The sequence below is a fragment of the Etheostoma spectabile genome, chromosome 14 (assembly GCF_008692095.1).
Source record: "Etheostoma spectabile isolate EspeVRDwgs_2016 chromosome 14, UIUC_Espe_1.0, whole genome shotgun sequence".
Taxonomy (NCBI): domain Eukaryota; kingdom Metazoa; phylum Chordata; class Actinopteri; order Perciformes; family Percidae; genus Etheostoma; species Etheostoma spectabile.
This window is the reverse complement of record NC_045746.1, coordinates 24,085,308-24,097,099: the sequence shown is the minus strand read 5'-3', so window position 1 is coordinate 24,097,099 and position 11,792 is coordinate 24,085,308. Positions and strand designations below refer to the sequence as shown.

The window sequence follows — 11,792 nt, the reverse complement described above, 5'->3', positions numbered from 1 at the left end:
GTGTGTGTGTGTGTGTGTGTGTGTGTGTGTGTGTGTGTGTAGAGGTGGTGAAATCCAATAATCTCTAAGGAGATGGATCCCTAGAAATATTAATCTTTTCAAGGGTATTTGTGTGAGGCACTTGGAGTTTATACGGGTTGTCAAAGAGCCAGTGCCAGATTATTTGTCAGAACATTTTTTAACTTTAACAACCATCTCATCTTTTATTTTGATCTCTCGCATCTCCCAATAAAACTACACTGTCAGAGGACTGGAGTCGACCAGGGGGACTGAACGTTTACGACTTATTGAAATCATTTTTACTCAGAGGAACCTATACATCAAATGAGCCAGTGGAGATTATTTCCTATGTTTTTGTGTGTAAGTGACTGATTGGAACAACGATCTTTGAAATTGGTCCAGTATTGGTTGAGAATGCGGTGACCAGCAGCTGCAAACCAGGCTGCAATGTAATCCTAAAGGGCAAATGTACATTGTTAATTTTGTCCACTGGTGCCATTCAAGTGCCATTCTTTCCACTGACAGGCTCAGATTGGTACTCTAAGTGTCTGTCATCCTTATGGAAAGAATCCTTACACAGAAAATCCTTTTTTAACAGTTGAATTGTCTTTGTTTAACTAGAAACAGCTCTGAGAGTGCAACTGTCAACCCACCAGATTTCATTTAAAAAAAAAAACTATACTTTCAGCGTGTATCGAGCCAACATAATTCCACATTTAATCAGATAACTGTGTGTTAATTTCAACCAAACCAGAGTTGTGATGATTGGCACAGTGGAAAGACGAACCAAAACGCCTTTCCATAGCTTTAATTTGTGTGGGTCGATTTTGAGTTAAGTGTATTTTGCTCTGATAAAATTACTGCTTATGTACATGGAGTCTGGTGGCTTTAGCGAGAGTAATTTCGTGGTTTAGTTTTTTTGTTTAAAAAAGGATGTCACTCTATAACAGAAAGGTCAACCTCATTAGAAACCCTTTCCATAACGTTGTCAGTCACTTATTTAGAATAATAGTCTGAGCCTGCAGACAAAAAGTGAAGGTGTGTCCTTAGTACTGGACCAATGTCAGACATTGTTGTGACTTGAAACAGTGACATACACTAAGTTTCCATCCACTTGTCAATTGAATATCTGTAGTTTGGTAAAAAAAACTCATGGTGAAAGTGTGTTTCAATCCAACGGCTTTAAAGCGAATAAAAACCTGTGTGTAATGACGTCACAGGATATTTTGCGATCAAATTGGTATATCGAATTGATTTTTTACAAAGGTATTTTAAGGTGTTTCCATTCATTTTTGCACTGAATCGCACAACATTCAACAAACCTTTGTGAACAAAGTTTTTCTAGACAAAAGGGATCGCGTCAACTACCAACAAATGATCAACATTGCACAAGTTGTGTTTGTGCAATGTTGACAGCGACATATCATTGCATAGGTATAATTATAAAACAACGACGCTATCAACACATCGCTATGTTGATGCAGATGCAACTTGGCTTTTGTTTTCCCTCCGACACCGCTGCGTCTTTTTTGAGACATGTCTCGCAGTTTGAGTGCTTTCCATTTACTCCGCAGGACGTCCCACGACTTGTCCTAAGCTTTGTAACCCATTTCCTTCGCGAGTCCCTGATAAATTAAATTCAAAAAGTCTCTCGTCTCCTTGTTTGTCCAACTACATCTGTGTTGACACCTGCAATGTGTGCAAACAGAGGGGAAATAATGAAAACTTCTTCTTCTTCTTCGTTTTGTGGTGTGTTGCAACCATAAAATCATCTGAAACTTAATCGTAATTCATCATTTATTTGGGAAATAAAGTTTCTATAGTCATGTATCGCATGAGCCAGTTATCGATCAAGATAAATTCCAATGAGACCGAACGTCTTTGAGTCGATATTCATGATATTCCATCGGCATTTTTCATTCAACATCACTTAATTTGGATAAAAACGTGTGAATGGAAACATAGCTTCAGGGACAAACAGGAAAACAGGGTCCAGGTTGAAAAAAGAAAATTAGGCTTTGGTTGTTTTGTGTGATAATGTACAAACAACAATGTATCAGAGAACAATAGAAAGCAAAGAAAGAAAAATCCCACCACGTGTCAGGCGTAGGAGTCTGAACATCCTTGTTTATGTGTTTTATTACTTTTTAGATGTTGATCCAAAACGATCTGGGGATTTTGTTTAACTGTGCAACTAAACTAAACACAAAAACAAAACTGCAGTTTCATGGAAATATCAGCGGCTCTATTCTCAGCCTATAAAACTAAAACCATGGCCCGGGTCTCTGTAGACCCAAAGCCATCTGAACAAAAAATAAATCAATTTCCCGAAGGGTGTACTATGCTGATACATTATGTTCCATCCTCAGCGCCAAAAGCTGTTAGCATTCACATTTTCTTTTTATCATTATTTTATGTGTTGAGGTGTTTTTTTTCGTTGTTTTTTCCGTTTTTTTATCGGCTTTGCTCAGTCAGCGTGAATCAATGTGAGTGACACAAAGGAGAAGTGGAACCGAGGCGAACTTTGGATCCACGCAGCTCTGGGATTTGATTCCGGGTGCAACATCAGCAGTTCTAACGGTACATATAGTATTCCTGCTTCTCTGCCTTTTGCAGCTTCACTTTGAAGACGGTTTATTTCTTGGAAGTCTGTTGGAGCCAAGTGGGACTTGACACACGGCTTCCTCATCTTCAAAAGGTTTACTTTATCAAAAGTACTGCGAGGGATCTGCTCGCCAACTGAGTCTCTTTAGGTTTTTTAGCTAATGGGGGGTGGGGGGGGGGGGTCAACAGCGCTCCAAAAAGAGAGTTAACAGGTAGCATCTACTATGAACTGCCTGTAACTAGAGGAATATTCTATGGTTTGTAATGGAATCTTGAATTGAGTTTTTTTAAAAGACCCCTGAGCAAATAAAGCAAGGTTGCTGATGAAGGCCAGCTAAAAAAGATTATCTGTACTATAATGGAACAGGGGAATTATGGGGGAGTACCTGTATTGTAATGGATCGCATGGTAAATTAAGCATAATGCACATTTCCACAGCACTCAAACAACAACAACAACAACTACTTTGCTGTTCTTTCAATCATGTTAAGTGCAACAACACTTTCTGCATATTTTACACAATAAAAGACTACAACAGGATGTCCCTAGTGCAGGAAGTGTTGACTTTCATTTCATTTTAACGCCAATTTAATGAGAACAGTATTCATATTAAAATACAAACTCCGAGCATCAGATCTCGGAGCATAGTGTATATCATCGACGTTTCACTTCCGGGATTGCTCCATTGCCGATGAAAATTTCCCCGGATTTCACTCATTTAGGCCGGATATCCGTTGCCTTGGGCTTTCTTTGTGTTGGCATTCTAAACTCCAGATAATTTACAATGACTATGGTTACCTGCTCCTCAGGTCTCTGCAGGGTTAACCCAGACAGCTAGCTCGACTATCTGTCCAATCAGAGTTTTCTGTTCCACGACTAAAACAACTTTTGATCATTTCACCAAAACAAGTTCCTTCCTATTTTGCTGCAGCACTGAGGCTTTTCCTGGTGATTAGAACCGCGCAAGACGATTGTGATTGGTTTAAAGAAATGCCAATAAACCAGAGCACGTTGTTCTCCCGTCCCAGAATGGTGTGTGGAGCAGCCGGACCTTCTGCCCCAGCGCCGTGGTGGAGGAAGGTCTGGCAAAACAGGACTACTCGGAGCAAAGCTGAGTGTTGCACTGATTAAATTAAAGCAGTTGAAATACACATTACCCTGAATTCATTAAGACAAACATAAACAAAGAAGATGCACTGTGCATCAACATCAAATTAAAACAGTACGACTTACTAAAACTGAAAGAAAACAATAGGACTAAAGGGCATTAGTATACGCCTGTTTCTGTAGGTAGGGTTAGGGATTTAATATGTTTTTTTTAATTTAACGGTATGCTAAATTCTTTAGAATCCATCCATTAAAGACACTTTTATTATTTTCCATATCAACAGTTTTGTAAATGTGGTGTCACCCCGTCGCATAGCCAGATGTCTCATTTATTAAACATAAAAAAAACAGTTTTCAGACTGAACATGTTCAGTATCCATGTGCCGTTAGCCTCTAGTGTTCACCCCCCCCAGGAGCCGCTGTCACCGCCAGCACCGAGGCCTTTTTCCACCTCGACTCTCCAGTTGCTAATTGGGAACGGGCTAAATTGCTCCCCAGAGGAGCCAATTTGGTGACTGCCCGGTCATTAACTCTACAAAAAAAATCCAATAATACTCCAACAAAGAGATGCGGAACAGTTCTAGGTCCTGATGAGTGGCCATAGTGAATGTGCTGTGGATGGTGACCGCATGCGAATCATGCAGTGGCTCAACAATACAGAAAGCACAATTAGCACAATTAGCCTGAACAGTACTAGCCAAAAAAAACATACAGTACAATGCAATTTACAGATGGTCCTACACTGTATCCAGTTAATCCAGTTGCCATAGTTCAGAATAAACACACAAAATATGAGCACAACAACCGACACAAAGCCTCACTAATGTGTGCAGGTTCTTTTTTGGTATCCTTAATTATCTACACACATCATTGCGTGGCTTTAATTTAAACACCCCCCCCCCCCCCCCCCACCCCCCTTTTTAGTGTTATTTATGGGTTCATTCAAGTTTTCACCTCTTGTATTTTCCACACTTCCTCAATCATTCATTCCTAATTTAACAACTGTGGTGGTGTGTAAAGAAAAAAAGAGCATTACCACACCAACAATATACACTACCCATGTGCACGTGAACATGCTTATCTATGTACACTTTTGTGAAGTCATTTTGCTTCTTGTCATTCATGCTTTATGTTCATTTGTGTTGCAAGATTTGCTGATGTATTGAAGTTGGTGCTAATTCAGCCTTGGGTTGTTTTTCTCTGTCACTGCTTTTACTCTCTCTGAGCGCAGGAGCTAAAAGGCTTTCCTGCCATTATAAAAAATTGTAAAAGAAGGGTCATTATTGTATTATTGAGGGGTCCTTTTAGTCATTCACCATCTCTCTCTTGGACGTGTGCGCCTCCTCTCATACACCTGCTCTATTCAACGAGTGCCGCTGGCATGAATAGAGGACAGAAAATATTGCCCAAACATTTGAGCCAAAAAGAAAGTACATTTACTTCAAAAGTAGCAGAAAAATGCTTTGATCAAATACCATTAAAATCTGTCTTTGTAGTGTTTTTTTGGTCTAGAAACCAGTAATTCATGACACTGGTGAGGAGAGGAAACCTGTAAAGATGTTTGAGTCATTTAATATTTGTATCTTATCGTGACATACTTTGGAAGGTTAGATGTTCAAATGTAACTCACTCCCTCTCTCGGTTTCATTTCTGCAGATCAAATCATTTTGATCAACCAGTTTGTTGTAATGTAGTCTGCGCTGCAGAGGAGGGTCTGGGATGGGAGAAATACGGGCTCTGGGTTATTGACACTTCTTTAAACCAATCACAATCGTCATGGGCGGCACTAAGCTCCGCATGGAGCCGCTGCTCAATAGCCACGGGAAGGAACTTGTTTTGGTGCAACATGTGTGCATTCAGAAGTGGTTTTCAGTGTGCAACAGAAAACGGTCTGGATTCACCCTGCAAAGATCTGAAGACCAGGTAACCATAGTCCTCAGATTGGACAGATAGTCTAGCTAGCTGTCTGGATTTACCCTGCAGAGATCTGAGGACCAGGTAACCATAGTCCTCAGATTGGACAGATAGTCTAGCTAGCTGTCTGGATTTACCCTGCAGAGATCTGAGGAGCAGTTATAATAAATCCAAAAGAGTTTAAAATTCCAACACAATTAAAGCAAAAGGAAACGGACATCGGCAAAAAGACTTTCATCCGGTGGAATTTCCTACAGCACCAGAGCAATCCCTTAACCCTCATGTTGTCCTCGGGTCAAATTTGACCCGTTTTCATTTATTTTTTTTATCACAAAAAATGGGCGTTCGAATTAAGCGCTGAAAATGTCAACATTAGAAATATCAAATAACTAACTTTGGAAAAAACACCCCAAAAAAAGCACCCACAATACTAAAAAAGTGACAAAAATGTCAGAAAAAGCGATAATGATGTTTCATGGTTGACGGGAAGACAACACAAGGGTTAAGTAGAACGTTGTGAATATAGACTGGTTGTAATTTAATTTAGACCATGCCCGCTTGTGGGATTTAATAACTCATATATCTATACTTATCTCTTTCCAGGTAATCACATGCTGGAAAGCATCGGTGTTCACGGTCGAGGAGAAATTCTGGGTCTGCAATTTTTTGAATTAGCGAAGAACGGACGAGTGTGGCTATATGTGCCACTGTGTGTTTCGACCACGGATGTGCCTATGTACTGTACATTTTCATTGCCGCTTTGTTAATCAACTCTGTTCTTTGCAGCACGGCTATCTATCCAAAGCTTTTGATTGACGAATCAGAAAAGAAAAAAAAAACAGATCATATCTTAACCAGCCTGTCTCTTCCAGTAGTTTACATATTACTCTCTAGCCTCTTCAGAATTCTACTTGTTGGCAGTGATGGCCTATGACAGCTATATAAATACAGCACATTTACATTTACATCTATGTGTGTGTACGCAAACCTCTGCAGTGTCCAACTATCATGAGAAAAACAACTGTTCTGCTTGGATTCTGTCTGAATGTCAGATGTCAGTGGGACCGTTGCTGATTGCTAATAATTACTTTATCTTGAAAGGAATAATTGGAAACAGCACAATTAACACACTCCATTGTGTGAGTTCAGCACTGCTTAACACACTGGGCTTGATTGTTTGTGTTATTGCTGAACTTCTCCCTGTATACACCACCTGTTGGTTCTAATCAACTTCTCCTGTTTGATTGCATACAATGTACTTCTTTTTCGACTGTATATTGATTTAATAATGTCTTTACAACTAGGAACATAGCTGCTGTTCAGGATCAAACGGCATAGTAATCACCAGCCTGTTAAGATCTTCTGCATTTTGAGTGTGTGAAATGTGCTTACACTGTTTATGTACATGTGTATGCAGCAATTGTCATGGCAAATTCCTGGTAGGGCAACAACTGTGGCAATAAACTCCTTTCTGATTCTGATTACTGATACTGAAAGTGAGATATTAAAGTGATTTAGTAACTTTTCTGGAGACAGACTTTCCTTTTCTCATCATGGGAAACACAATCATCACTGCTCAAAGGCTACATTTCATTTCCTGGTCCACGTTTTCCATCAGACTCAGTATGTAGGTAAGTTGTTCGGATGATGGATTATAAATAATACAAACGAGAAAAAAAAGATTTTTGCTTGCCCCTCCAATCAATCCAACCCATTCGTTGACACCTACTGTTATCCACATGGCATTACAATAGTTAAACAAAAGAACTCCACTTTCAAGAAAAACAGGCCGTTTCTTCTGAAATTAACGTATGCCAAGACAAATGTGGAACTTATGAACTGAACTGTGCAGAAAGGTTACAAGGTGAAACTTTAACTAGGCCTATACCGCAGACACACACACAAACACATACTAGAGCCTGACCGATAAAGGATTTTAATGACCAATCCGAATATTTGGTTATTTGCCGATTTATCGGCCAATACAGTATATTCAAAGAAAAAAACAGAAACGCGTTACAAAACAAACAGATTTCCCTAACATTAGTTATTTGTAGTTATTTATGAGTTCTCACTAAAATAATATGATAATAATTTGTTTTATTGCCACAACAGAACAGAGGAACATCAAAATATATTAAAGTTATGATAAATAAAATGTATAAAAATATAAACTTAAGATATGAAACTTAAAGTCCTTTGAACAAAAACACAGTAACAAAAAAAAAGAGCGTCCTCTGGTGGACAAACTGTGCAACGCCAATGCTCAAATCATGGTTGACAGTCAGTTATTATTATTAAAAGATTCATTTATCAGAATGATTTTTTTTCTTTTCTAAAATCAGCCATTATAAATGCCATTTCCGAATGCCAATGCCTAATATCGGCCGAGGATACAGATATTATCGGTCGGGCTCTAACGCATTTGTAACATTTCAATCCCAACAGATGACACTCTAAATGACGGAATTCAAAACCCTCATAACTCTGCTCAACAGGAAACCCCAAAAAACTCTATTTATGTTAATAATCTTGAATTATTTTAGTAAAACACTTTGAACAGAGAGACATATCGAGTTCAACAGCGAGAGATGTTGACAGAAGCCGGAAGATGGGAGGAAAGAGGCGAAACAAAGACCTCTGATGAACTTTCAAATATATCTCACAGGTTCAGAGAAAGACAAGAAAAAAGTCAGCGCAAAGAATGACATCTTTCAAATAGAAGGTGACTGGTACAAAAACACCATCATGCATAAACAACAAATAAAGGGAATGAATTTCAGGCAGTGTGTGTGTGTGTGTGTGTGTGTGTGTGTGTGATCACAGAGATGAGACAGAGAATGTGTGATGTGCCTAACAAAGAGAAGGTGTGTTATGTGTGCTATCTGACAGCTGTAACAGAGATCACACCTCCCTTTTCCCTTCATTTCTGCTCTTGCTCCCTTCCACCTTCCCGTATTGATCATTCTCCCTCTTTACACCTTCCTCCTTTTTCATTTCTTCAGTGACCCTCACCCTTTCCATCACACCGTCCCCCATCCTCACCCCTCGTAACTTATTTCCTCTTCTTCATGCCTAACTTAGAACTTTGTCTATATCCTCCCTTACTAATAAAGTCTACTGTAACTCTCGCCAACATTAATATCACTTTATGATAAATGTTTTCTATTCTTATTAGTGTTTTAGTTCTTTTCCTAAAATCCTAGAACAATGGAAAATAATGAAATGTCTTTTTGAAGCAGGCATCTTCAGCCATCAGCTTGATCATTGAGCCTGATCACATAACAATAATTGTGATTTGCATCTAAAACTTATTTGTATCTCCGTCCACACTGCAAAGGAACACCAGCATTTTCTAAAATACTGTCGTGTAGGAAACAGGGTTTGTCCACCAGCCACTGTGGCAGGTTTTAAAACCCACCGCACAACTGGCTCTTTCGAAGACATTGTGCTATTTTTAAACACAATGTCTTCAAAAGAGCCAACCAAAGGTCCTTAAAGGAGAATTCTGGTCAATTTCAACATGTAGGTCTGTTGTTTTTAAATGTGGAGTGCCGTCAGTAGACAGAAAAATGAAACCAATCGGTGCTGCCTACACAGTGTTACCCTCCTGTTAGAGTTAGCACCCAGCGGGCTTAAACAGGGCAAGTTTTAAACAGTTTAGACTCTAAACATGTTCAAACTGTCCTTAAAAGTGCCTACCGATGTGCAGTGATTTCTTCTGAGGGAACACAGTGAATCTGACTGCTGTAGATCTGACAGAAAGGCATGAAAATTCTGCTAATTAATTTCTGTTTAGTTCCTGTGTTGATACTGCAAGGAGTGCATCGGGATCGTCTACAAACTACAATTGACAGTTTACAATGGCAATATTCCCAGAATCAGAAAAAAAGGACACATTGCCAGGTAAGTTGCTTTGGTTTGGTGCATACGTTAAAAAAAGAAAAGGTTAACCATTAATATGAGATAAACAATGAGTTACAGAACCACATAACACATGCATTTAACTATTTAACATTGTATGTGTTAGTGTGGGATGTGCCAAGTTCGGCATATACAGAACGTGCAGAGGACAGGATGTAGGATTGGGGCGCGTGGATGGGTGTTAATTACAGGCCGTGGTAAGAAAGGGTTTTCAGAAAAAGCCATTTCCGTTCTTTCTACACCCTTTACCCTTCTGCCTTACCGTCTCCAACCAGCTGCAGCAGAGCCAGGTCCAGGGGCCGTTTCCAGCGGGAGTTCTTGTGCAAGGCGATGCCATAGCCCGTCGTGGCAAACACCTTACCAGAGCCGATGGTCATCACCTTGTAGAATAAAACATAAAACACATAAAAGATCCACGCTTGAATCCCTAGACGGAGTCAGACTCAAAGAGACAGATGGCAATGAGCAAATTAAAGTTTCCTGTCTGCTATCACTGTTGCATGGATGAGTGAAACAGTTGGCGCGACTCTAATATCATCCCCCCCCCAAAAAACAACAACGAAAAAGATCCCAGAGCTTGAGTGTGGGACATTGTTACATCAGAGGAATTAATATGGACCCACATCAGTTGTACCAATTACTGCAGCAGTGGCTGTTGTATGAAAGAGCTGAGAGCTGCGGCCTCCCACAGAACTTATTACAAATGATCACCAGACAGGATTTTCATTCTCGCCGTGGGCGCCATATCAAATCTCAAACTTATAAATAAATCAACACCAGCGCTGTCCGAGAATGACAATATCAAATAGCTACTGGCAGCAAGGGACAGATCTAAACGTTTCGGGTGTGTTTGATTTTCTTTAATGCAGGTCTAGCTCTTGTAGAAGTGCTCATTTGGCACGCTTGTTGTGCTTCTGCTTACTTAAAAAAAAAAAAGAGAAGAGAACACATTGAAGATCTGGTTTTGTAGCACACAGCAGCTGCAGGCCACAGGGATGTCCACAATAGCTGCCATTACGTACAAGCGTGCCACTGTGCATGGCTTTGAAATGACAGATCTATTCCTTACCTTGCAGCCCTCGTCCTTTCTGGCCATATAGTTCAGCACCGCAGCGTCATAAATGAAGGCATCCAGTTTTCTGCAGGGAAGGAAAGGAAGGAAGGAAGGAAGGAAGGAAAGGAAAGGAAAGGAAAGGAAAGAAAGGAAGGTGGAAAATTACAATGGAAAAATGGAAATCACTGACCTGGAGCAAAATGACAACATAGTGCAACTATAGAGGAGAAAATGACAGAGATGATGGATAAAGCAGCACTGAGACAATGGCTGTCTGTAAAGAAAACATACACAGGAGGCAGAGGAGCTTCTTTCTCAACACCATTTTGCACCAACAGTCAACAGTCGCACAGAGAGCTATTCATCATAGCAGAGGCAGAGATGTCAATTCTCCTCCTGCGATAGCCTCAATAGACCAGAATACAATGCTGCAGCAGCAGCAGGGAGGTTGTGATAAAAGTAAGACTTGATTTTCACTTTTCTCAATCTCATGTCCTGACAGCACTGCACTTTTGTCAATTAATGTGGTTTTATACAGTATATAAGCAGAAAATATAAAATTTGTTATTAGACCACAAACACAGAGAAGGTGATTCTTCTTATGTCGCATCAACGTTTGTTTGATCGTCCCTCCGCACCCTGCCGGCAGAAACAGAAGAACAGAAAAACCTCTGGCATTATTCCAAGATGGTTAGCAACACTGCTGCCCTGTAGGAACCACGCCATAAGAGAAAGAGCGGCCAAAACTATCTGTAGCCTGCACACAGAGAGCATTATCCAGCCCAGTCTCATGGCATTTCCACATGGTGACGTTATTAAATCTATTGATTCGTGTACAGGGCCACGGTTTTCTTGTTTCGTTCGAGGTGGTGAGCACGAATTTTAAACTAATGTATTTCAATGGGAAGCACTTTTCGTGATAACAGCATTACGGTAGCGGGTAGCATTGAAAAGCCGAAGATCCACGTAAGGAGGTCGGCGGGGGGGGGGTGGTGGATGGATCAAACAACACAGGACTTTCACCCCAGAGACCGGGGTTCACGTCCCGCGTGTAGAAGTTCCTTTTCCCATTGTTCTTTCCTAACCACAACCGTCCCGTTGCTGTTGCGTTTTTGCGCGTCCCGTGTGTGGCGGTCCATCGCCGGCGTGTGCCGTTTCATTTCCCCGTTGGTGCGTCCCTCAGAGACCG

The 11,792-nt window shown here is 40.4% G+C and overlaps 1 protein-coding gene across 1 annotated transcript in view; it reads right to left on the bottom strand.

Moving 5' to 3' along the window:
- grin2da (glutamate receptor, ionotropic, N-methyl D-aspartate 2D, a) overlaps nucleotides 1-11,792 on the bottom strand; it is a 254,730-nt gene that overhangs the window by 21,295 nt on the left and 221,643 nt on the right. Inside the window, exons 15-16 of the mRNA XM_032535848.1 lie at nucleotides 10,619-10,688; nucleotides 9,812-9,929 (exon numbers count right to left, since the gene is read on the bottom strand). Of these exons, the coding sequence (XP_032391739.1) occupies nucleotides 9,812-9,929; nucleotides 10,619-10,688 (188 nt within the window). The remainder of the gene's footprint in view (nucleotides 1-9,811; nucleotides 9,930-10,618; nucleotides 10,689-11,792) is intronic.